This window comes from Schistocerca piceifrons, chromosome 5, assembly GCF_021461385.2.
Source record: "Schistocerca piceifrons isolate TAMUIC-IGC-003096 chromosome 5, iqSchPice1.1, whole genome shotgun sequence".
NCBI lineage: Eukaryota > Metazoa > Arthropoda > Insecta > Orthoptera > Acrididae > Schistocerca > Schistocerca piceifrons.
The window spans coordinates 281,654,384-281,681,996 of NC_060142.1; the positions used below are offsets into that span (position 1 = coordinate 281,654,384).

General features: G+C 45.6%; 1 protein-coding gene across 1 annotated transcript in view; it reads right to left on the reverse strand.

Annotated features, from left to right (window-relative positions):
* LOC124798943 (probable beta-hexosaminidase fdl) overlaps window positions 1-27,254 on the reverse strand; it is a 134,229-nt gene extending 106,975 nt beyond the window's left edge. The window contains exon 1 of the mRNA XM_047262477.1: window positions 26,715-27,254. Coding sequence (XP_047118433.1) covers window positions 26,715-27,254 — 540 coding nt within the window. The remainder of the gene's footprint in view (window positions 1-26,714) is intronic.
* Window positions 27,255-27,613: the final 359 nt, after the last annotated feature.

The following is a 27,613-nucleotide window of genomic DNA, read 5'->3' on the forward strand; positions in this document are numbered from 1 at the left end:
ATAAGCAAGCAAGGATGGAAGCGACATCCACAGACAAAATCGTTGAATATGAAACATAAGCTCTGACTCGACAAGGATTGGATGGCAGTCTACAACTTGTCTGTTGAGGGAAAACTAAACGCGGTTTTGAACCAAATTAAATCCACTGAAATGAAATGAAGATAAAATGTCTTGGCATTATAGTGTTTTAAACCGATCCGAAATTCTGAAACTTTAGTTCATCTACGATATATCCCTTGTAGCGTCATAAGCCACGATTCTGTACCAAATCTGTCGACCCTTTTGGTACTATCACGTCCTGATCCGTACTAGAATTTCTGATGGATTTATCAGAGACAATGAAAATTTGAGACTGACTTCGAGATGTTCTCAGAAAGGCTAACGGTTAAGGTACCTTTTCGTCAGGAAAAACGGATTCGAGTCCTGGTCTGACAAATACAGTTCTCACTATATATATAGTGTGTATTGCCAGATGGGTTTTGGAACCCTACTCTAAGCGTTTTCGAGTCCTTTGTTCTAATCACGGTGGCACCTCATTCTGTGGGATGATATGTCTGAAGTTTACAGGATAATTTTCTGCACAATTGCATGTCTCCAACTCTTAACAATGCAAAACCTGCAACCAGCCACTCTTTTTGGATGAATAATTTCTTTGTAACTTTTTTCAGACTGGGGTCAAACGTCAGACGGCAACAAGAATTTCTCGTAGAAACAATTTTTGTCCTGCAACGTAACATTCCGTTCTTAGTTTGCGGTTTAGACGTATCTTTTAAATTATATGCAAGATCTATACGTTTGTACTTGAGTAAAATGTTTTGATTTACTTACTACAAAGCACTGCTTGATATGTGGCATGGCGAAGCAAGAAGTAAACGAACGGCCAGACAGACGCGTCTTTACGTCTGATAGGTTTACATCTGACGTTACGTCCAATGGTGTGGTTGGCGGTACCGAAAAACAGGATGGTAAGGTTTTTTTTTGTTTTACGGTTTTAGGGCGCACAACTACAATGGTCATTAGCGCCCAGACTAAGCTAGGAATGCACTGTAAGGCACAAGGTTAAAACAGCAACTAAAAGGGACAACACTATAAAAGACATTAATAGGCATAGGATTAAAAAAAACAGCATAATCAAATGTCCTTAGACAGGTTTGTCAAGTGGATAATACGAAGAACGCGAGCAGCTGCTCCTGGGTCATCCGCTAAAATGGCATCCAGAGTACATGGCAGGCCAAGATCAACGCGCAGTGTATTAAAATTCGGACAGGACGTTAAAACGTGGCGTACCGTCAGCAATTGACCACATGGGCAAAACGGCGCCGGCGCAGCCGTCAGCAGATGGCGGTAGCTGAACCGGCAGTGTCCAATCCGTAACCGGGCCAAAACGACCTCCTCCCGCCGAGAAAGGCGTGAAGAGGTCGTCCAAGCCGTGGAAAGAGGTTTCAAGGCCCGAAGCTTGTTTTCAGTAAGTGTAGCCCAATCGGCATGCCACAGCGGTAAAATGCGCTGACAAACGACCCTGCTACAATCGGATGAAGGGACACAACAAGAAGCTGTCCGAAGCTGGAGGACCGCAGCCAGGATGTCAAGGTGATTAGGTTTGCCAGGTGTCCGGCTTCTTTGTGTTCGCATCCGGTAAAATTTACCGTGAACAAGTCGGCCTGCCAGTTTTTGTTAGGCTTTTAGCGATTAAACAGAGAACATGCAACTAAGGCACGTTCCAAGCTAATGGCGTAAATATGCAGTCAAAGTTCTCAAAATTTTGAGGTGACGTCAGTCTGGTGGCAGAATTTAAAGCAAACATGTGAAACATATACATCTCTGGCAAGGATTTCTTAAAATCCTGATTATGAATTTCACCCTCAATTGAAGCACTTGCAGTGGAGGATGACAGCTGAATAAGCACCAGTTACTATGGATATTCTACGAACAATCGTGTCGGAGGAACATCCGCAGTTGAGCATTATACCAGAGGTTGAAAATACCGCTACAGTTTTAAGCTCTTATTTAGAACAAATAAAAGTACCTCACAACTGTAGCAGTATTTTCAACCTCTTGTATAGATATTTTATGTACAAAAAAATAGGATGACTAAATTCTTTGATCAGTATCAATGTTTCATGCAACAAAAAATGACTGCCTTAAAAATTATTTTGGCACATGAAAGGGGACATGTTTATTTCGAATCATAGCACAATGGAATTTATACGGAATTACTAAAACTGGCAGAATATTAGTTTGCTATTCCAGGCCATAATGCCAACATTCAAAGCGTGTTCTCTTTCATAAACGCAAAATGGACAAAGAAACGCAATAATCTGCAAACCGACATAATCACAAGATGATGATGTCGTGTAACTTAAAATTACCGTGTCAAGAGTGACTAAATGATTTCCACAAAAAACTATTCTTGATAACGTGGGTTCAACTGAGATTATTGGTCTTTATAAATGTAACTGAGGTGATCAGTGTTACTGAATGTTTAGTTTTCGCTTCTCAGAAACTTAATTATTTTGCTTAATGAACTTTTTATTTTGGCAGAATTGTCTGAGGAGGAAGAAGACTGAACACTTAGCTGCTACCATAAATTCCAAAATATGACGCTATTATTATTACATTTTAGTTTAAGCACAGTTGTCTCCCAAAATACTGACGTATTATTAGTAAACGACTGAAAATCCCGAAGCGACCATTTCTATTACAAATAGGTAGTCCAGCATTTAAGGCAAACCGTCTGGCTAAACATAACGTTGAGTCCGGCTTTATTTTTGGACCTAGAAACCCTAATGGCGATGGAATCCTTTTACACTTATGGTGCGTCCTATAGTTTGTGTTTCGTCGGAAAGCTCCTCTGCGCAAATAAATATAAGGCAGGGAGGGTTACTGCGGACAACACTGAACAAAACCGCCTCGCCACTGAAGTATGGCAACGTTGCAGTCTGGGAGAGAGAATTTATCGCCCATCATCGCTATTCGCGGAAAGGCGTCCGGAGGCGGATTGTATATCATTGAATGCTGGTCCTCAATAAAGGGGGACGTGCAAGGCGGTTCAAACGTAAGCCAGCTTTTCACGTATCGCGCGCTATTCTACACAGGTTCACATGTCTAACAAGAGGAGTGTGTGTCATGTGGGGTAACAGATTTTTATCAAGTTTTGCAAGGGCGATACTGAAAACATGTTTCGGCGTTTTGCCGGACATTCCTCAGTTTTTGGAAACATTGAGGTCAAAGACAATGGAAAATCTTATTTTATTTTATTTATAGAAGGATCGTGTAAAAAACATTTTTATTAATACAGGGTGTTACAAAAAGGTACGGCCAAACTTTCGGGAAACATTCCTCACACACAAAGAAAGAAAATATGTTATGTGGACATGTGCCCGGAAACGCTTACTTTCCATGTTAGAGCTCATTTTATTACTTCTCTTCAAATCACATTAATCATGGAATGGAAACACACAGCAACAGAACGTACCAGCGTGACTTCAAACACTTTGTTACAGAAAATGTTCAAAATGTCCTCAGTCAGCGAGGATACATGCATCCACCCTCCGTCGCATGGAATCCCTGATGCAGCCCTGGAGAATGGCGCATTGTATCACAGCCGTCCACAATACGAGCACGAAGAGTCTCTACATTTGGTACCGGGGTTGCGTAGACAAGAGCTTTCAAATGGCCCCATAAATGGAAGTCGAGAGGGTTGAGGTCAGGAGAGCGTGGAGGCCATGGAAATGGTCCCCCTCTACCAATTCATCGGTCACCGAATCTGTTGTTGAGAACCGTACGAACACTTCGACTGAAGTGTGCAGGAGCTCCATCGTGCATGAACCACATGTGTCGCACTTGTAAAGGCACATGTTCTAGCAGCACAGGTAGAGTATCCCGTATGAAATCATGATAACGTGCTCCATTGAGCGTAGGTGGAAGAACATGGGGCCCAATCAAGACATCACCAACAATGCCTGCCCAAACGTTCACAGAAAATCTGTGTTGATGACGTGATTGCACAATTGCGTGCGGATTCTCGTCAGCCCACACATGTTGATTGTGAAAATTTACAATTTGATCACGTTGAAATGAAGCCTCATCCGTAAAGAGAACATTTGCACTGAAATGAGGATTGACACATTGTTGGATGAACCATTCGCAGAAGTGTACCCGTGGAGGCCAATCAGCTGCTGATAGTGCCTGAACACGCTGTACATGGTACGGAAACAACTGGTTCTCCCGTAGCACTCTCCATACAGTGAAGTGGTCAACGTTACCTTGTACAGCAGCAACTTCTTTGACACTGACATTAGGGTTATCATCAACTGCACGAAGAATTGCCTCGTCCATTGCAGGTGTCCTCGTCGTTCGAGGTCTTCCTCAGTCGCGAGTCATAGGCTGGAATGTTCCGTGCTCCCTAAGACGCCGATCAATTGCTTCGAACGTCTTCCTGTCGGGACACCTTCGTTCTGGAAATCTGTCTCGATACAAACGTACCGCGCCACGGCTATTGTCCCGTGCTAATCCATACATCAAATGGGCATCTGCCAACTCCGCATTTGTAAACATTGCACCGACTGCAAAACCACATTCGTGATGAACACTAACCTGTTGATGCTACGTACTAATGTGCTTGATGCTAGTACTGTAGAGCAATGAGTCATGTCAACGCAAGCACCGAAGTCAACATTACTTTCCTTCAATTGGGCCAACTGGCGGTGAATCGAGGAAGTACAGTACATACTGACGAAACTAAAATGAGCTCTAACATGGAAATTAAGCGTTTCCGGACACATGTCCGGATAACATTTTCTTTCTTTGTGAGTGAGGAATGTTTCCTGAAAATCTGGCCGTACCTTTTTGTAACACCCTGTATAATAAACGGGTTAAAAGTTAGTAATGTTCGAGTTATTAACGTTTTGGTTATTTCATGGTGTAGCTAGGAGTCTAATAGAGGAATGTATGTGGTCGATCGGTCGAAGCTTTACACTACCGAACAGATGATCCGTGTTCGGTTTTTGGTCGAGCCTTGTTTTCAATCGATTTTCTTCGGTGTATGTGATAACATTCTGATAACGGGAACATCTTTGCCTTTTGACAGTTATTTTCATCGTGATACATGACAGGCTATGATCGGATTTCCGTAGATAATTATGCTCAAGCCAACCTGCATCGTTAAAGTGATAACACCGAACTGTACCTCTGCCTGTCAATCATGTGACCCTCACTTTCTCCGACAAGTCTTTAAAATAGACGTCACAGAAGAGCAGACAATTACAAGATAGGGTGGATGCTATCTAAGTTCATGCGTTGATTCATAATTAGCTGTCTATGCCTGTCTTTCAAGACATGCTTTAATACACTTAGTACGTGTCCAAATTGATATCTGATACGATTCTTGTTTAGCACCGTGATCAGGTAGGTTTTCCATGAACTGTCCCGGACAACATGTTAATGCGGCTAGATTTGGTCGTGTGTTACTTAAGCTTCTGTTGTTTCTATGATAAGTTTCACCACACAGATTGCGAGAAAGCGCACGAACAGACGACCAGTTAGGATTACGGAGTGTTTTTTACTATGTACCAGGATGAAAATCATACTATTTATAGGTGATTATTAATCAGATCTCCCAATGTTTTAGTTCAAACTAGGGAAACAGGTATTTCAGTATCAGGATATCATCAGATACACCGAAAAAAGTATCGATTGAAATAGTCACGGCCAAGAATAAAAAAGGGCGAATAGTGTGGTAGTCTATTGCCTTCACCGCTCGACCGCCGCCCTCTACCTGCTAGACAAGAAAATGACGTATGACCAAGCTATAGCACGAAAACGCAGACATCTTAACTCTAGCACTATTAACTTTCGATCCCATATTATGTTAACTAAAAATGTTTTTAGGTGATTTTTCGATGTGCAGCATAGGAAATACGATTTCCTTCATCTTTGACCTCCATTTTTCCATATTCTGTGGAGAGCCTAGCAAAAAAAAAAAACCGAAACAGGCGTTTTTATTTTCAAGGTAGACCGTCCTTGCAAAGCTTGATCAAAATCTGTGATCCACATATCAGACCCTCCCCTTCGAAGTGATGAAAGCTATACATCAATTTTTTAAACTAGTTGTAACGCCTATTACAGAATTTATTTTCTCCAGCATAATTAATTTTTCTTTTTGACTAAGCTGACTATTTGAGTATACATAATCTGTATCAGATTAAATTATTGAAGCATGATGAGATTTTGTATGTAGGATTCTTGTGTACATGGCTTTATTGTAATATGATAGTTGAAGTAGGTGTCTCAGTTGCTTAATGGTATCGTTAATAGTTAATAAACTGAAGATATGCACCTTCTGTAGTCCAAAGGAAAGAGCTTCCGAAGCCGCAAACAAGGAGTTTGTTGACAAATCTGTCCGAAGTTGTTCTTTGAGTTAGTTTGGTTATCGCACCAAGTGTTCATCTTGCGCATGAATTCATTGTCTCAGAAGGCCGCAAGTTGAAATATCCTGAGTTCTGATAGATCTATGATGCTGAGGAGGAGGAGGGGGGAATGGTGCAAGCAGTTGTTGCAGTTTCTGGCAGACTGGACAAACAATATAACTAATTTTAGTACTGCGCAAAAATAATTGTATGTCATTCTTGTTTCTGCATTATACCAAATCTAACTGGTCATACTGAAAGGTATTTTTTACTGAATTTGTAAATAAAGCTTTGATTGCTAATTGTAAAAAAAATTTTTTAAGTGGCTGACTACAAGTCTTAGGGTTAAGGGTTAGATCCCAGCCTAATCCTTGGATTTTCACCCTTCACTTGTCACTCTTTTCACCAATGACAGTTTTTGAACGTGTGAAAAATGCGAAGTTGCATTGTGGCTCTGGGCCACGTTAAGGTGTGGTTCCTCCTATAACTGGCAGGTAAGTCAGAAGAAAGTGTGACAAGTGTCACACTGCCGAGTGTTACCCAGGTACATGAATAGCTCTGAAACTTTAGTAACAGAACCCATTACGACTCCTCGACGGCGACTGTTCCTTAGATATAAGGGTATCGTCATGAGTGTCCCAGGGAAGTTTGAGACGACCGCTGTGTTCATAAATGATCTGGCGGAAGCGTAAGCAGCAATATGCTGTTTGTAGTATGTGTGATGAATGACAGCTAGCGCCAGTTGTCACAAAAAAGTTCGTGCGGAAAAACAAACCGATATGTTCGAGTATAGCGTTTGTTGCTTGACACAAATAGCCAGACACGACGTTGCGAAACAACATGAATAAGCATGTAAGGATTTTAATAGGGAAGGTAAATGGGTGACTTGTTTATTGGATGAATTTTGGGAAGGTGTGGTTCATGCGTAAAGGAGACTGCATAAAGGACTAGTGCGACTCACTGTTGAGTACTGTTGGAGTGTTTGGAATCCGCACCAGGTCGAATTTGGGCAAAGGAAGACACTTAAGCAATTCGGAAGCGAGCTGCTAAATTCGTTGCCGATAGGCCCGAACAACACGCAGTTATTAGGAAGATGCTTTGGAAACTCAAATGGGAGTAACTGAAGGGAAGGAGAAGTTCTTTTCGAGGAACACCACTAAGAAAATTTAGGAAACCGGCATTTGATGCTGATTGCAGAAATATTTTTCTACCGCCAACGTACATTTCACGTAAGGGCCGCGAAGGTAAATATGAGAAATTAGTGCTCGTATAGAGGCAGACAGCCAGTCGTTTCTCCCTCGATCTATTTGCGAATGGAACAGGAAAGGAAATAACGCAGTAGTACGGAGTTCCGCCCGCCACGTACCATACGGTGGCTTGCTGAGGATGTAGATGCAGAAGGTAGGAGGACGGCAACGGCACATAATCCCCATCCCCCCCATCCCCCCAAAAAAGCGTATCAAGTTATTTTATGTGTACAAGTACTTCATCACTGGACCATTTTACTAGTTATGCTGAAATTGTAAATAATTCAAAAACGTCTGGCTGGTTGGAGCTTTCTTGTTCAGTGTTACGAGGGTCACTCCAAAAGACATGTACACTATTTTATTTAAAATCCATCTTTTATTCTACACGTTTGAAAGTTTTACAATGTGTATATACATCCTTTAGGAACAGTGTTTTCATTTCTCCACAATTTCCATCCCTCTCAACTGCCTTACGCCATCTTGGAACCAGCGCCTGTATACCCGCACGGTAAAATTCTGGACCAACCTGTTGGAGCCACTGTTTGGCAGCGTGCACAAGGGAGTCATCTTCAAACCTTGTTCCACGAAGCGAGTTTTTCAGCTTCCCAAAGAGATGATAGTCACATGGAGCCAGGTCAGGACTGTAAGGCGAGTGTTTCAGTGTTGTCCATCCGAGTTTTGTGAACACTGCCATGGTTTTTTGACATATGTGGCCGTGCAACAGCAAAACATCCTGCTTTTGCCGATGTTGTCGAACACGACTCAGTCGAGCTTGAAGTTTCTTCAGTGTCGTCACATGTATCAGCATTTATGGTGGTTTCACTTGGCATGCTGTCTACAAGCAAGAGTCCTTCGGAATCTTGGAAACATCGCAGCCATAACTTTTCCAGCAGAAGGCGTGGTTTTGAATATTTTTTCTTGTGTGAATTTGCATGATGCCACTCCATTGATTGCCTCTTCGTCTCTGGTGAAAAATGGAGCCTTGTTTCATCACCTGTCAATTCTTTCAAGAAATTCATCTCCACCATTCTCGTACTGTTCCAAAAGTTCTCTGCATACCGTTTTTCTTGTTTCTTTATGAGCCACTATCAACATCTTGGGAACCCACCTGGCACAAACCTTTTTTTAGCACCAATACTTTCAGTATTCTGCAAACACTTCCTTCCCCTATCCCAACGTATCGTGACAATTCGTTCACTGTGATGCGTCTGTCAGCAGTCACCAATTCGTTAACTGTCAGCAGTACGAGGTCTGCCGCTGCGAGGACAATCCTCAATATTGCTGTGCCTGCTTTCATCACATAACCTGCTTGCCTACCGACTAACTGTACTGCAATCGACAGCAGCATCTCCATATACCTTTTTCAACCTCTTGTGGATGTTTCCCACTGTCTTGTTTTCACAGCACAGGAATTCTATGACAGCACGTTGCTTGTGACGAACGTCAAGTGTAGCAGCCATCTTGAAAACATGCTGCGACGGCGCCACTCACGGGAACAGGTTGAACTACGTTTGAAAACAAGCGGGAAGGATGTATCTACACACTGTAAAACTTTCACATATGCAGAATGAAAACTATTTTCACAAAAATAGTGTGTATTTCTTTTGGAGTGACCCTCGTATTTCTGGAAGCAGCCGCAGTGAAAATCATCACGGATGAAATGATGCCACCTCCATTTAATTTACGAGTAACGCTTCTATACCTGTCATGGGAATTGCAGGTAGGGTGGGTTGGGGTGGGGGGGTGGGAGGGCGAAAGACTACAGCCACTCCAGCCCACAACGAACAGCCCCGCGTCACCAGAATGCCCATAATATTCCGGGCGAGTCCGTCCCATTCAAAGAGCAGCTAACGAGCTGAAAGTGACGGGCTTCGCTCGGCGGCAGATGGCGCAGACACCTGTTACGGAACCGCTGCCGTCCCTATCGGGCCGCAGAGGACTGTGGGCGAGCCTTTTGCGTGAGCCGTCGCCTTTCAGGGGCGCTAAATTAATCCTTTAGGGAGCGGCAAGGGCTCTCCGCGGCGACATTTAAGCCGCTCAGCAGGCACCGGCAGAGGCGGCGACACGGGCGCTCCGCTGACATTCCCAGTCTGCCGACTGCGCTGTTCAGCCCGAATTGCACCCGTCATTCAGCGAATCACGCTGCTCAGTTCTTCGGAGAGCAGTTTTCCACGTCGTACCTAAAATTCCTACACTGTCACTGCATTTATTGAATACTAAACATTCCATTCACTGAATCAGTCTGTCTTTTGCCACTTACGGTGCAATTTCAGTCAGTGTAACTCTTAAAAAGATACAAATAAAACTGTTTCTGCGTCAGTCACTTGTTTGTTTTGCCACTACGCGTTTTGACGGCTCACACCACCAAGTGGAGAGTTAAACTTCCTGGCAGATTAAAACTGTGCCAGACCGAGACTCGAGCTCGGGACCTTTGTCTTTGGCGGGCAAGTGGTCTTCCAAGTGAGCTACCCAAGAAGTAGTAAAGCTGTGAGGACGGGGCGTGAGTCGTGCTTGGGTAGCTCACTTGGTAGAGCACTTGCCCGCGAAAGGCAAATGTTCCGAGTTCAAGTCTCGGTCCGGCACACAGTTTTAATCTGCCAGGAAGTTTCACATCAGCGCACACTCCGCTGCAGAGTGAAAATCTCATTCTTCAAGTGGAGAATTGTTTATTTACATGGCTGGTGTTTGTGAGGAGTACAGACCATTTCACAGTCACAGACAAAGGTCAGTGTACGTTTTTTTGCGTCTTTTGAGGAGCGGTGGAGTTGTATGCATACTGTTGCCCGATTTATGTCCTCCGCATTGCACTTCACATTTACATGCAGTGTGCGCAGTGGAGTGGACATATATCAGGCAACGGTACGCAGACAACTCTACCGTCCCTCAAAAGACGCAAAATAACCTACACTGCCGTTGATCTGCGGCTGTGAAAAAACATCTGTACTCATCAACACCAGCCATACAAATAAACATATCTCCAATTGAAGATGTGAACCATCGAAAGGCGTAGTGGCAAAATAAACAAGTGACTGGCGCAGGAACTTATACGAGGCGTGTTTGAAAAGTCCATGCCAAAATAAAAACTACACTCCTGGAAATGGAAAAAAGAATACATTGACACCGGTGTGTCAGACCCACCATACTTGCTCCGGACACTGCGAGAGGGCTGTACAAGCAATGATCACACGCACGGCACAGCGGACACACCAGGAACCGCGGTGTTGGCCGTCGAATGGCGCTAGCTGCGCAGCATTTGTGCACCGCCGCCGTCAGTGTCAGCCAGTTTGCCGTGGCATACGGAGCTCCATCGCAGTCTTTAACACTGGTAACATGCCGCGACAGCGTGGACGTGAACCGTATGTGCAGTTGACGGACTTTGACCGAGGGCGTATAGTGGGCATGCGGGAGGCCGGGTGGACGTACCGCCGAATTGCTCAACACGTGGGGCGTGAGGTCTCCACAGTACATCGATGTTGTCGCCAGTGGTCGGCGGAAGGTGCACGTGCCCGTCCACCTGGGACCGGACCGCAGCGACGCACGGATGCACGCCAAGACCGTAGGATCCTACGCAGTGCCGTAGGGGACCGCACCGCCACTTCCCAGCAAATTAGGGACACTGTTGCTCCTGGGGTATCGGCGAGGACCATTCGCAACCGTCTCCATGAACCTGGGCTACGGTCCCGCACACCGTTAGGCCGTCTTCTGCTCACGCCCCAACATCGTGCAGCCCGCCTCCAGTGGTGTCGCGACAGGCGTGAATGGAGGGACGAATGGAGACGTGTCGTCTTCAGCGATGAGAGTCGCTTCTGCCTTGGTGCCAATGATTGTCGTATGCGTGTTTGGCGCCGTGCAGGTGAGCGCCACAATCAGGACTGCATACAACCGAGGCACACAGGGTCAACACCCGGCATCATGGTGTGGGGAGCGATCTCCTACACTGACCGTACACCACTGGTGATCGTCGAGGGGACACTGAATAGTGCACGGTACATCCAAACCGTCATCGAGCCCATCGTTCTACCATTCCTAGACCGGTAAGGGTACTTGCTGTTCCAACAGGACAATGCACGTCCGCATGTATCCCGTGCCACCCAACGTGCTCTAGAAGGTGTAAGTCAACTACCCTGGCCAGCAAGATCTCCGGATCTGTCCCCCATTGAGCATGTTTGGGACTGGATGAAGCGTCGTCTCACGCGGTCTGCACGTCCAGCACGAACGCTGGTCCAACGGAGGCGCCAGGTGGAAATGGCATGGCAAGCCGTTCCACAGGACTACATCCAGCATCTCTACGATCGTCTCCATGGGAGAATAGCAGCCTGCATTGCTGCGAAAGGTGGATATACACTGTACTAGTGCATGCTCTGTTGCCTGTGTCTATGTGCCTGTGGTTCTGTCAGTGTGATCATGTGATGTATCTGACCCCAGGAATGTGTCAATAAAGTTTCCCCTTCCTGGGACAATGAATTCACGGTGTTCTTATTTCAATTTCCAGGAGTGTATTTACGTGTTTCGGGTAAACCTTTTCTATTTTTCGACAGTCACCTTTTAGACTTATACACAACGCTGTTCTAATTTGTTGATCCCTTCTAAATAATAGAAATTGTCGAAGTCTGCAAAATAGCTATTAATTGCTGCAATCACTTTGTCGTTTGAATAAAATCTTTGTCCTGCCAGCCATCTCTTCAAATTGGGGAACAAATTGTCCGAGGGAACCAAGTCTGGAGAATAAGGGGGGAGGGGGGTAGGGGGATGTGAAACGAGGTGGAATCCTATTTCCATTATTTTTGCGAGCACATCTGCTGAGGTGTGTGCTGATGCATTGTCGTGATGGAGGAGGAGAAGGAGATTTTAGCTGCCCAATCGCCGACGTTTTTCTTGCAGCTCGGCTTTCAAACGGTCCAATAACGATGATTAATATGCACCTGTAATAGTTTTACCCTTTTCCAGATAGTCTGAGGGTTAGCCCTTGCGAATTCCCAAAGACAGTTGCCATGACCTTTCCGGTCGAAGGAATGGTCTTCGCCTTTTTTGGTGCATATTCTCCCTTGGTAACCCATTGTTTGGATTGTTCTTTGGTCTCAGGAGTATAGTAATGTATCCATGTTTCATCCACAGTGACGAAACGACGCTTAAAGTCCTGCGGATTCTTCCTGAACAGCTGCAAACCATCCTTGCAACACTTCACACGATTCCGTTTTTGATCAAGCGTGAGCGATCGCGGATCCCATTTTGCGGATAACTTTCTCTTATCCAAATGTTTATGTAAAATATTATGTACCCGTTCATTCGAGATGCCCACAGCACTAGTAAACTCGCGCACCTTACCAATGATTTCTGGAGTCGTAACCTCCACAGGGCGTCCAGAACGTTCAGCATCACTTGTGCCCATATGGCCAATCCGAAAATTTTGAAACCACTTGTAAACTGTTCTAATCGAAGGTGCAGTCACTTTAAGGTTTATCAAGCTACTTTTAGTCTCATGGGGAGTTTTGGCTTTCATAAAGTAATGTTTAATCACCGCACGAAATTCTTTTACCTCCATCTCTTGACAGTCATTCGAATTTCTTGGTTCATACGAATGCCAAACACAAAGAAATAGACCTATATGGCTGAAACTGTGTGGGTTCTTTACAAAGATGCTATTAACTAAACAAGACCTCGATACGCGCCGGTGGTGCCATCTCTGACTTTGCACGGACTTCTCAAACGCCCCTTGTATTTGTACTGACCAAGAGTTGGAGCCCTCATAATGCCGTCCCTTATGGACGAAATACTCATCTTACAAAAGTTGTCAGTTTATTAATTTCTGATGGTTCAAATACACTGCCGAAAAGAGCTAAGCACCCAGAAGGAGAGTAGCAAACTAAACTTCACGGGCTGACGGGCCAGTGCTTGATTGTTAAAAAAGATGTTCGGGTACTACGACCTTCTGGGGAGGTGTTCTTGTAGACTTCTTAAAAAGTTACTTTAACGCGTTTGTGAACATTTATGAACTGTGAAGACATCTGTTTAACATCGCTTTAACCTCAGCGTAATTTCTATTGCACCACATCTAAAAATCTTCAGTTTTTTCATCAGAGGTCAATAGGGGGTACTGGTGCATATAATCACAAACTAGTCACTGTGAGAGGCTATGTGATGTTATTTCTGTGATTGCAAAACAGATTCAAATTTACAAAGAGCAATACAACACTAGTTAACCGAACTAAAGAGGGGAGGGGTAGGGGAGGTGTTTCGGATGACGATTTTTTCGGTCAAGCCCTAAACATCTATTTCGTACTACAGTACTAAGTATCGTTCCTATTTTGTGAAGTTTTCAAGGTCAAACGAATTCATGTATCTCTTTGCGGACCACGCTTATGTTCTTTATGGAAGATAAAATTACGTTTTTTGCGATAATAGTACAATAATATATGGTGTATTGTACTTAATAGTGTGTAGCATAGCACAAAAATACGCACGTAACGGTAAGAAACAACCACTCGAATGTACTATTGTTGGCAGCTTAGCTTTGTTCCGAGTGGTGAATCGGTGGGTGGGGCAGCGACTCAAGGTCAGGCGTTCAACCTCTCCCAGCAAACACTCATTGAATTACTTTCGGGAGTACAGATTTTTTTAGTTTGTTATTTTCAGAGTCGTTTCGGATAACCTGGGTTACGGTTGACCCGAGTTCGGTTAACTGGGGTTTTACTGTACTTTGTAGTATGCGCCTACTTACCAGTATGACGTTGCACTACTACTAGCCCGGATGGGTGCACTGATTAGTTTGGTATCGGTGTCAAACTTATGTTCTCTGAGGCAAGCTCGCCCACAAGTGCCGATGTAAATGGTCCTTGATAACCTGGATACTGTTCCGGGAAAAGGTTGACGTCTAAGCTGTTCCCACACTTCTACTGAGGACAGATCTTGCGATCTTACTGACCAAACGAATACTCCAACATCGAGACGACTGTGTATGTAGTCAAGTGCCACGTGTGGACGACCACTGCCTTGCTGAAAAGTGCTACCACTACACTCGTGGATGATAGGCGGTAGATGAGGACGCAGGATGTACGTGACGTAATAATTAACGCCGTCGCTACTAACAGTGACTTAAAATACCGCCCCACCCCAAAACGTCCGGAGTAACTCCGCTATGTTTCGTCTCAGTTATGTGACTGGATTTGTGATTTCCTGTCAGAGGTCACAGTTCGTAGTAATTGACGGAAAGTCAGAGTAAAACAGGAGTGATTTTTGGCGTTCCCCAAGGCAGCGTTATAGGCCCTTTGCTGTTCCTTATCTATATGAACGATTTGGGAGACAATCTGAGCAGCCGTCTTCGGTTGTTTGCAGATGACGCTGTCGTTTATCGACTAATAAAGTCATCAGAAGATCGAAACAAAATGCAAAACGATTTAGAAGAAATATCGGAATGGTGCGAAAAGTGGCAGTTGACCCTAAATAACGAAAAGTGTGAGGTCATCCACATGAGTGCTGAAAGGAACTCAAACTTCGGTTACACGATAAATCGGTCTAATCTAAAATCTGTGAATTCAACTAAATACCAAGATATTACAGTTACGAACAACTTAAACTGGAAGGCACACACAGAAAATGTAGTGGGGAAGGCTAACCAAACACTGCGTTTTATTGGCAGGACACTTAGAAAATGTAAAAACTTACTAAGGAGAGTGCCTACCCTACGCTTGTCCGTCCTCTTTTAGAATACTGCTGCGCGGTGTGGGATCCTTTCCAGATAGGACTGACAGTACATCGAAAAGTTCAAAGAAAGGCAGCATGTTTTGTATTATCGCGAAATGTGTGAGAGTGTCACAGAAATGATACAGGATTTGGGCTGGACATCATTATGAAAGGTTTTTCGTTGCGATGGAACCTTCTCACGAAATTAAAATCACCAAATTTCTCCTCCGAATGCGAAAATATTTTGTTGACACCGACCTACATTGGGAGGAACGATCACCACGATAAAATAAGCGAAATCTGAGCTCGTACTGTAAGATATAGGTTATCATTCTTTCCGCGCGCTATACGAGATTGGAATAATACACTCCTGGAAATGGAAAAAAGAACACATTGACACCGGTGTGTCAGACCCACCATACTTGCTCCGGACACTGCGAGAGGGCTGTACAAGCAATGATCACACGCACGGCACAGCGGACACACCAAGAAGCGCGGTGTTGGCCGTCGAATGGCGCTAGCTGCGCAGCATTTGTGCACCGCCGCCGTCAGTGTCAGCCAGTTTGCCGTGGCATACGGAGCTCCATCGCAGTCTTTAACACTGGTAACATGCCGCGACAGCGTGGACGTGAACCGTATGTGCAGTTGACGGACTTTGACCGAGGGCGTATAGTGGGCATGCGGGAGGCCGGGTGGACGTACCGCCGAATTGCTCAACACGTGGGGCGTGAGGTCTCCACAGTACATCGATGTTGTCGCCAGTGGTCGGCGGAAGGTGCACGTGCCCGTCCACCTGGGACCGGACCGCAGCGACGCACGGATGCACGCCAAGACCGTAGGATCCTACGCAGTGCCGTAGGGGACCGCACCGCCACTTCCCAGCAAATTAGGGACACTGTTGCTCCTGGGGTATCGGCGAGGACCATTCGCAACCGTCTCCATGAACCTGGGCTACGGTCCCGCACACCGTTAGGCCGTCTTCCGCTCACGCCCCAACATCGTGCAGCCCGCCTCCAGTGGTGTCGCGACAGGCGTGAATGGAGGGACAAATGGAGACGTGTCTTCAGCGATGAGAGTCGCTTCTGCCTTGGTGCCAATGATGGTCGTATGCGTGTTTGGCGCCGTGCAGGTGAGCGCCACAATCAGGACTGCATACGACCGAGGCACACAGGGCCAACACCCGGCATCATGGTGTGGGGAGCGATCTCCTACACTGGCCGTACACCACTGGTGATCGTCGAGGGGACACTGAATAGTGCACGGTACATCCAAACCGTCATCGAACCCATCGTTCTACCATTCCTAGACCGGCAAGGGAACTTGCTGTTCCAACAGGACAATGCACGTCCGCATGTATCCCGTGCCACCCAACGTGCTCTAGAAGGTGTAAGTCAACTACCCTGGCCAGCAAGATCTCCGGATCTGTCCCCCATTGAGCATGTTTGGGACTGGATGAAGCGTCGTCTCACGCGGTCTGCACGTCCAGCACGAACGCTGGTCCAACTGAGGCGCCAGGTGGAAATGGCATGGCAAGCCGTTCCACAGGACTACATCCAGCATCTCTACGATCGTCTCCATGGGAGAATAGCAGCCTGCATTGCTGCGAAAGGTGGATATACACTGTACTAGTGCCGTCATTGTGCATGCTCTGTTGCCTGTGGTTCTGTCAGTGTGATCATGTGATGTATCTGACCCCAGGAATGTGTCAATAAAGTTTCCCCTTCCTGGGACAATGAATTCACGGTGTTCTTATTTCAATTTCCAGGAGTGTAGATAATTGTGAAGGTGGTTCGATGAACCCTCTCTGCCAGGCACTCAAATGTGATTTGCAGAGAATCCATGTAGATGTCTTACACATTGGAAGAATAGGACGTATTTCTCCATCACAGCAGCACTCCAAACGCGGCCGTTTGTGTTACGGCCTTAACAGCAGCCGACATACGGGGCTGTAATTCTGTAGTCCGGCTGCTGCTGGTTTTCGACCAGTGGTGTGGGATGATAATGTTGCAGTCACTGATGTCGAGGAGGAGGAGGAGGAGGAGGAAATGGACAGGTGAGAGAAGGAGATGTACAGAGGGAGGAAAGAGGAGGAAATGGCTTTAAGTGGGGGGTTGGGGGGAGGGGGAAGGGGAGGTAGGGGGTGGAGCAGTACAAGAGGGACTACAAGAAGACTGGAGGAAGTACATACCCTGGCAACGCTGGGTACTTTGCTAGTGTTGAAATAAATTTCGTGGTTAATGTTATAGTGACCTGAATGAGTTGGTCCAAGTGACAGTATGACACACCTGCACATCAGATAACCTCTGGCCAAACTGAACTTTTCACAAACCGCAAGTCAAACGCTACTTTCTGACGTCTGTGTACTTGACTAATTTGAAAAAGAGAAAATCGCGCCTTGCTGGCCTACAATACACGCTTCCAGTCAGCTACTGTCACGTTTCTGTGTGTCACCCATTGAGGACGTGCCGCTTTTGAGTGCCACTGCGAGCAATGGCATTTTGTGAAATATCTGACCCCGAATGTCTATTGCATGCAGTTCCCTTACCAATGTTTACTTGGAAACTGAGGTGGACTAACACCACGTTTCGTCGGATTTGGAAGAGATTGTCTCAGACCAGGCGTGACGCTTCTCCAGGTCTTCCTACGAACATTGTTCTAACGGAATATTACATGACTGGGTCGGGGGGTGGGGGGAGGGGGGGCGGCATATTGTTAGCTGTAGACTCGTTTGTCATTCCCCGTTGTTACACCAACAAATAAGGCATCATTCTCATTGTGGTCTTGGGCACTTCCAAATACGACTGATTACTTCTGCCACTCTGTCTCGTCTGCACTTCGACCCGTTGTAGTGCATCTATTTCATAAAAGACACTGCCACAAACAAAATTCGATGACCAAGCACAAATACGGCGAACCTCTCTTCGATGCTCACTCAACGTGGTCTGCTGGAACATTGACGAGTATTCTGTCTAATGTTCCCAAGCGCTCCAACATCGAGCCACTGCTGCATCCACATGCTGCAAAATTCTGGATACTGAACCATTCCACCAGCCGGCTCATGAACACCCACAACCACAATGACACCCCTTTAAATCTCTCTCAGGTGTTGATAACGCCGTTTTATACGAGAACGTGGCATCATTTCGCCCTTTTCAGTGATTAATCAAGGTCTGTCGCAGTTCACATCCTTTTATACCCTACCAGGCCTGGTAACGACACTAAACACGAACCACACACAAGCACTCTAAAATGGGTCTAAGCACTATGGGACTTAACATCTGAGGTCGTCAGTCCTCTAGACTTAGAACTACTTAAACCTAACTAACCTAAGGACACCACACACATCCGTGCCTGAGGCAGGATTCGAACCTGCGACTGTAGCAGCAGCAGCCGCGCAGTTCCGGACTGAAGCTAATGCACTCTGCTGACAGTTTTACTGTTACAGAGAACTGCAGCGCTAATCGTTTACGTACCTGCCAATGTTATGTATGTGTTGAAGTTACTTTGGAATCTGATGTCACCCGGAAGCTTCACTTTTCTCAAGCAGTGTGTGTTCAGAGATAAAGTAACACAATCCTTCGCATTACGTAAGTTCACCGGACAACATAACTGGCTACATCATCAACTGCAAATTTATTGCTTTGTAGTGCGGTAGATGCGGTAGAATTTTCAGCAGGCGCTCTTCTGACCCATTTGAGTCTTGGTAGTCACGTATTTACGTGCCAGTATCTTCTACGAAATCGATGCACTACAGTGGGTCGAAGTGGAGACGCGACAGAAACAAGCTGTCGTATTTTGAAGTGCCCAGGACCACACTGAATTATGTTACCCGATTTGTTGGTGTAATAACGGGGAATTAACGAGTCCACAAGTAACGGTACACCACTCTCAGTCACGTAATACACTAACATCGGTGTTCGTAGGAACATCCTAAATGCCTGGCCCGTGCCAATCTATTTCAAATCCGACGAAACGTGATGTCCGTGAACTCTGGTTCATCTCAACCAGTTTCCAAGCAAACATTTTTAAGTGAACTGCATGCAGTGTACATTCGTAGTAAGACACCTCGCTAAATGTCACTGCTCGCAGCGGTACCCAAGGGCTGCACGTCGTCAATGGGTCAAACAACACAGGAACTTGTCAGTGGGTTATTGGAGGCGTGTAGTGTACGCCTGTGTGGCGCAGTTTTGTCTTTTTCAATTTATGCGGGGAGTCAAGGACACCGACGACCAAATATAGAATTAACTTGCAGTTTGTGAAAGGTGTAGTTCAGCCAGAGGTTGTCCTCTGATGTGAGGGTGTGTTACGTACCATGACTTAGATCCACTCATTCAAGTCACTACAACATTACCACCAAATTTATTGAAACACTAGTTAAGTATTATTTCAATCTTCTAGTAGTCCCTCTTGTACTACCCCCTCCCCCTGTCCATATCTCTCTCTCTCTCTCTCTCTCTCTCTCTCTCTCTCTCTCTCTCTCTCTCTCTCTCTCTCTCTCTCTCTCTAGCATTTCCGAAATCGAAATTCTACTGCAGGAGCCATTTCACAGTCTCTGCAACATGCGGCAAAATGATCCTACCCATGCAGCCACGCTGTTTAAGCGTTGGAATGACATTGGTACGCGGAAGACTCTCATAGCGTTTAACAGTAATGGTACAGGTAACAATCAGCAGGACTCACCTCGAAAAAAAAAAAAAAATACGGCCCTATGATAAACCACGCCGTCAACCCTCACCAGACAGTCGGCTTTGCAGCATGAAGTAGTACCGGTTGATGGGTGTGTTGCTTTTCTGTTGCACATTTTTTGCAATTCTGTTTATTGACATGTCCTTTGAGATGGAAATGAGCGTCATCTGTTCACAGAATATTCCGTGGTCATTTACTTTCCACTTCTAGGGGAGCAAGTAACTCCAGAGCGTACGTTTGTCTAGCTGGCAGAATAGCAAAAAGGAACTCCTGAACATTTTGTATGGATAGCGACGAAGGATGTTTCGTAGAATTTTATGCACCATGCACGCAGGCAAGTCCAACATTCGGGCAGTTTCCCGTGCACTTCATGCTTCCACACCACCACTCTACCCCTCCTGAAATGCAGTGGCCACATCTTCGACAGACTTCGGATCAACTGTTTCACCCCCGCCCCTCTGCCACATGGCACTTCAGAAGAACCTATGTTTTAGAATTTTGTAATTTTTTCTCCAGTTCCTTAGTTATCGGACGAATGCCTTTTTCATATCCTTGTGTGTGTCTGGAACTTCAGAGCACTTTCGCACAGTCACCATTCTTGTGAAAGAGCTATCAGCAGAGAGCGATCCTTCTTGGAAATACGTTTGGAGTTTCGGACGCAAGCTGAGGAACACCGAGTACATTCTCGTCTGTGTACATATTCTGGCGCTTTGTCGAATTTTCATTAAATTTTTGTTGTTGTTCGATGTTTCCCACTGCATCGATAACACTCTGCTCAAATTTTACGTCATTCTGAGCAATGGTTCTCTTTATACAGTGTTTTGAAACTGGGACTTCAGTTAGGGACATCCTGTATATACATCACATCGTAAAATTTTACTTTATCTACACAATGTGGTAACGGAAGTCACGGGATAATTATATGCCCATATACAGATGACAGTAGTATCGCGTACACAATGTGGAAAAGGGCAGTGCATCGACTGTGCTATCACTTGGATTCAGGTGATTCACGTCTAAAGGTTTCCGACGTGATTATGGCTGCACGACGGGATTTAACGGACTTTGAATGGTAGTTGGAGTTAGACGCATGGGATATTGCATTTCGGAAATCATTAGGGAAGTCAATATTTCGAGATCCACAGCGTGAAGAATGTGCCGAGAAGACCAAGTTTCAGGCATTAACCTGTCACCACGGTCAATATAGTGGCTGACGGCCTTCACTTAACGACCGTGAGCAGCGGCGTTTGGGTAGAGTTGTCAGTTCTAACAGACAAGCAACACTGCGTGATAGAACCGCAGAAATCAACATGGGACACTCGACGAACGTATGCGTTAGGGAAGTGCGGCGAAATCTGGCATTAATAGACTACGACAGCAGACAACCAAAGCGAGTGCCTATGCGAAAGGCGCCACATCGCCTGCAGTACCTGTGCTCGACTTGTGACCATATCGGCTGTACTCTAGAAGACTGGAAAACCGCACCATGGTCAGATGAGTCCAGATTTCAGGTGGTAAGAGGTGATGGTATGTTTGTAGTGTGGGGCAGATCCCATGAAGGCAAGGACCGAATGTTTCAACAAGGCACTGTGCAAGCTGGCGGTGGCTCCATAATAGTGTGGAGTGGTTTTTAAATGGAATGGACGTTACTCTGGTCCAGCCGAACCGGTCACTGACTGGAAATGGTTATATTCAGCTATTTTGAGACATTTGCAACCATTCATGGACCATATTCCCTAGCAATGATTGAGTTTTTTTATGTATGACAATGCGGCACATCATCGGACCACAAGTTGTTAGCGATTGGTTTGAAGAAAATTGTGGACAATTCGAACGATTTTGTTACCCGCTTCGCGCGACAGGAATCTCACCCAGCAAGTATGCGACATAGTCGAGAGGTCATGTTAGTGCACAAAAATTCTGCCCCGGCATCACTTCTGCAATTATGGACGAATGCAGAGGCAGTATGGCTCAATATTACTGCAGGGGCTTCCAGCGATTTGAGTCCATGATACGTAGAGATTCTGCACTACACGAGACAAAGTACAGGGTGACGGACGAAATGTGTTACCAATTGTTTCTTTCACAATTTACGACGCACATTACATATCCCGCTGGGATCTCTAGAGCAGTACCAGCAGAGCTTGGAGAAACAAATGAGTTACGAAATGACGTGTAATTCACTATACTGCCGTTAGGGGACTAGCAAGCAGCAATGGCTGACAATGGAAGACTGACGACACAGCAACGATCGGCAATTGTGTTACTTTTTCATGAAACGAAAAGCCTTGTTGTGACTGAGGCGTTTTCGACAGCAGTTTAACACACGATGGGTCCCTTGCAAGAAAAGCATCCACAGGTTGTACGATAAATTTGTACAGGAAGGAACAGTATTGGAAGCGAAGCCACCTCGGGCTAAGCCTGTTTGTTCGCCGGAGAACATTGAAGCGGTACGAATAACTGTACAGAGAAGTCACGGGAAATCGTGTAGAAAGGCAGCAGTGCAAATGGGAATATCCCGACGCTCCATTCAACGCATTCTTAGAAATGCCCTCCATATGTACCCATACAAGATGACCTATGCACAGAAGCTCACTGAAGAACACAAGTAGCAGAGACTACTGTTTGCTCAGTGGGCGGAGGATGGGGAAGAAACTCTCAACAACGTTTGGTTTTCAGACGAGGCGCATATTTATTTAGACGAGGTGGTTAACAAACAAAATGTACGCTTTTGGGCCACTGAAAACCCACAAGTGCTTCATGAACGACAACATTATGCTCCGAGGATTACAGCGTGGGCAGCAATTTCCAGTCACGAACTTATTGGACCATTTTTCTTTGAAAAAACGGAACAGCGAGCGTTATTTGAGCATGCTTCGCAATAGCTACATTCCACAGCTTCTTGCTACTGCCTTGCCATTCAACACGCAGTGGTTCATGCAAGATGGAGCAAGGCCCCATACTGCAAACACTGTGTTGGAGTTTTTACACGAGCATTTCGACATGCGGATCATTGCACTCAGGTTTCCAGGTCGCTTCAATGACGGACAAAATTGCCCCCCCCCCCCAATAGTCCAGACCTCAATCCATGTGGCTTTTCTTTGGGGGTACCTAAAGGAAAAAAATTTCCCGAAACGTCCACATGATTTAATGGAGCTCAGAAGACTTGTTCAAGCTTGCAGTGAAAGTACGGAAGAAGTGTGCCGTAGGGTAATCACTAACTTCAGTGTTCGTTTGAAGGAAGTTAGGAAACGAAATGGACATATTGAGCATGTGCTGAGTTATAACAAATCTCCCTGGACGGCTCTTCATTTTAGTATTGCGAGGTACCGGGGCTAGTAGTGTATTTAACGCTAAATTCTTCTAGAATCTTCATATATAAATGATGCTCTAAGCCCACCCCCCCTATTCTAACTCCGGCTTTTGCTGTTGCGCATGAATTAAGAAGAAACGCGAACTGAGTGTAATCGACCCTGCAAATAGAGTAGAAAAGAGTTTGGCACCTGCAATAATTTAATTTGATAGAAATTAATTAAATAAAGGAAAGTCTCATTAACATAGTGAGAAATGAAAGGGTTGCTCTATCGATTAACAAAATGAAAGTTCTGTCCAAAATAATTTGACTTATTATGACTAAACTCAAAATAATAAAACACATGAAACATTTACAATACATCAAATTGAATCAAATTTGATCAAATCGGATACTCAAATGCTGTGAAGGTGAAGTTATCCATATGACGAAGTGGTATGTGGAGCCAATTCCTTCCAACTCAAATCTTAAGAGAAACACCCAGCCAACCCAATATAAGTTGCTGCTACAGTAGTGAGAACTCAGACAATGAACACCCTAGACAGAACAAAGAAAAGACGAACAGGCACGCTCTGCTGAGCTCTGATTATCACCTAGCAAAATTCCCTAATCTGCCGGTGCTGTGGACATACATTACCAAGCTGTCTTCTTAACTGCAAGAACACGATCTGGCGTACTGGAGGCGATGCCTGGTTGCTTCGATGTCCCGTCGTGGTGATGATAATGTCGCGAGTATAGCCCGAAACAAATTATCCTGGTCTGGTTGTTCCAGACTAAAGACTTCCTAGCAATACAAATGCGTCTCTGAGGGAGATGAAGACTCGCCACACAATCACTGACGGTACAGTGATTGATTTTAACAAGCAAAGTCACACAGTAACTCCGATACAGTCAACTTTAGCCAAAACTGCTCGAGACAGACAACATAGGCCGCTTGTATGCAAAATGCTCAATTGCCAACTGTACTCGGAAAGTTACGTTGAAGTCGAAACTTCAGTAACTTCGTCAAACAGTTACAATTAAAGTATATTAGACAGCCAACGGAAGGCAGGCTGTCCAGAGCAGCGAGAGCTCAGTCTTGTAACTACTCCGACCGAAGGGTGGGAGCTGACTCCCTCAGGAGCACCCATACAAGCCGAACACGGAACATCTCCTACCCCCACGACAGTGGCCGTGGTTAAATGTTCCAATCAACAACTCTAAAACCAGCGGAAAATTCCACTCTATTGCCGACACACTACTATTCCACCAATGGAGATTCTTGGCGCCAATTTCTGCGCCGATTTTGCTTCGTCACGAAGCTATCCCCTGAGCAAGCCAATCACAGTTACAGTTTTGCAGAAAACGCGGGAATTTGCCCACCAAGACTGCCTGGGAACACAAGTCATTACCACGCCTCGCTGGTAGCCCGCCAGAAAGTGTTTTCACTAAGTTTCTGCAAAGTAACGGAATCTCTAGCCCAGCCGCTCCATCAAGCCACTGTGGGCGTGTCGCTCCCGCTCTTATGACAATGTCGGCGTCTGGAAAGCATCCACTCTACTCCCTCACACCCATCGGCTTAACCCATTCAAGTGCACCAGAACCTGCTTGTCACTGGACCACCCGGGTGACGAGAGACGCGTGGGAAGTTCGCGCGTGAAGGAATAGCAACTTTTCACCGCATGCAATTAGAGAGGAAAATCGAACTACTCTGAGTAAGATTGAAATATGAGAGGGGACTCATGCCACCTCTAAGTATATGTTCCTTTCAGATTCTATTGACAAATTTTATATTCAAAAACAAAATGGTAACATTTCGTGCGCCACCCTGTAGGTCCAACATGATATTTGGAGTTCTCCTACGACTTGTCAGCTCAATGTAAAGCGATCGTGATGTGCTGAATTATTCTACTAGCATGTTGTTGTTGTCGTCTTCACTCCTGAGACTGGTTTGCTGCAGCTCTCCATGCTACTCTATCCTGTGCAAGCTGCTTCATCTCCCAGTATGTAGTGCAACCTACATCCAACTGAATGTGCTTAGTGTATTCATCTCTGTCTCCCTCTACGATTTTTACCCTCCACACTGCCCTCCAATACCAAATTGCTTCCTCAGAACATGTCCCACCAACCGATCCCTTTTAGTCAAGTTGTGCCACAAACTTTTCTCCCCAGTTCTATTCAACACCTCATTAGTTATGTGATATACCCATCTAATCTTCAACATTCTTCTGTAGCACCACATTTCTAAAGCTTCTATTCTCTTCTTGTCCAAACTATTTATCGTCCACGTTTCACTTCCATACACGGCTACACTCCATACAAATACTTTCAGAAACGACTTCCTGACATTTAAATCTATACTTGATGTTAAATTTTTCTTCAGAAACGTTTTCCTTGCCATTGCCAGTCTACATTTTATATCTTCTCTACTTCGTCCATCATCAGTTTTGCTCCCCAAATAGCAGAACTCCTTTACTACTTTAAGTGTCTCATTTCCTAATCTAATTCCCTCTGTATCACCCGCCTTAATTCGACTACACACCATTATCCTCGTTTTGCTTTCGTTGATGAACATCTTATATGCTCTTTTCAAGACACTGTCCATTCCGTTCAACTGCTCTTCCAGGTCCTTTGCTGCCTCTGACAAAATAACAATGTCATCAGCAAACCTCAAAGTTTTTATTTCTTCTCCATTGACTTTAATTCCTACTCCGAATTTTTCTTTTGTTTCCTTTACTGCTTGCTCAATATACAGATTGAATATCAGGGAGAGGCTACAACCCTGTCTCTCCCTTCCCAACCACTGCTTCCCTTTGATACCCCTCGACTCATAACTGCCATCTGGTTTCTGTACAAATTGTAAATAGCTTTTCGCTCCCTGTATTTTACCCCTGCCACCTTCAGAATTTGAAAGAGTATTCCAGTCAACATTGGCAAAAGCTTTCTCTAAGTCTACAAATGCTAGAAACGTAGGCTTGCCTTTCCTTAATATATTCTCTAAGATAAATCGTAGGCGTTTCGCCAGCCACTTGTGCGGGCGAAACGTCAGAAAAATCATTAGATGAACGTCGGCCGAAGAACCTGAGACAGAAGCCAATAGGCAGTTTGTCAACAAGTGGCCAAGAAAGCCTTAATTTTGTATAAATCGTAGGGTCAGTATTGCCTCACGTGTTCCAACATTTCTACGGAATCCAAACTGATGTTCCCCGAGGTCGGCTTCTACCAGTTTTTTCATTCGTGTGTAAAGAATTCGCGCTAGTATTTTGCAGCTGTGACTTATTAAACTGATAGTTGGGTAATTTTCACATCTGTCAACACCTGCTTTCTTTTGATACATACTTCTAATTGGTAGCTCTCTAAAAAGGCGCGAGCCAGCTCTCAGAATTAGTGTGCTTCGCTCACCTGGAGGCGGTAGCCCTCGTCGGTGTCCAGCGTGAGGTGGCCCGTGGGGCGGCTGCCGTCCGCGTCCAGCCTGACTAGGACGGTGAGCCGTGCGACGGTAGCGCCGCGTGCGGCGTCGCACGCCACTCTGTCGGCCCAGGCGGGCCTGACCAGCTGCAGGTGACGCGCCAGGCGCTCGGTGGCGGCCGCCAGCAGGTCCCGCGTGTCTTCGTGCTGCGGGTTGGACAGCCGCAGGCGCACGTCCAGGTCGGCGGGCAGCGCGGCGCTCGAGTTGGCGAGCCGCAGCGCGCCCGTGGGCCGCGGCCACAGCGGCGTCTCCCAGGCGGCGCAAGTCCACTGGCACGTGTCCAGGGACACCTGCGAGCCGCCCTGCCACAGCGCGCGCACGCACCGCCCGGACTCGCAGCGCCACGTCCACGGGCCCGGGTCACTGCTGCAACCGGAAACACCGTCACGCAACGTGACGCTTTCAGGGTTCCGTTCCTCACCTGGTAAAAACGGAACCCTCACAGCACGAGTGTCCAAACCCGCGGGCCGCATGCCGCCAACAAACATCAAAGCGGTCCGTAAAAAAAAACCTATGAAATTCCTTTTGTATGAAGTTAAGGAAACAAAAGAAAAATTCGGAGTAGGTATTAAAATCCATGGAGAAGAAATAAAAACTTTGAGGTTCGCCGATGACATTGTAATTCTGTCAGAGACAGTGTCTTGAAAGGAGGATATAAGATGAACAACAAAAGCAAAACGAGGATAATGGTATGTAGTCGAATTAAGTCGGGTGATGCTGAGGGAATTAGATTAGGAAATGAGACACCTAAAGTAGTAAAGGAGTTTTGCTATTTGGGGAGCAAAATAACTCATGATGGTCGAAGTAGAGAGGATATAAAATGTAGACTGGT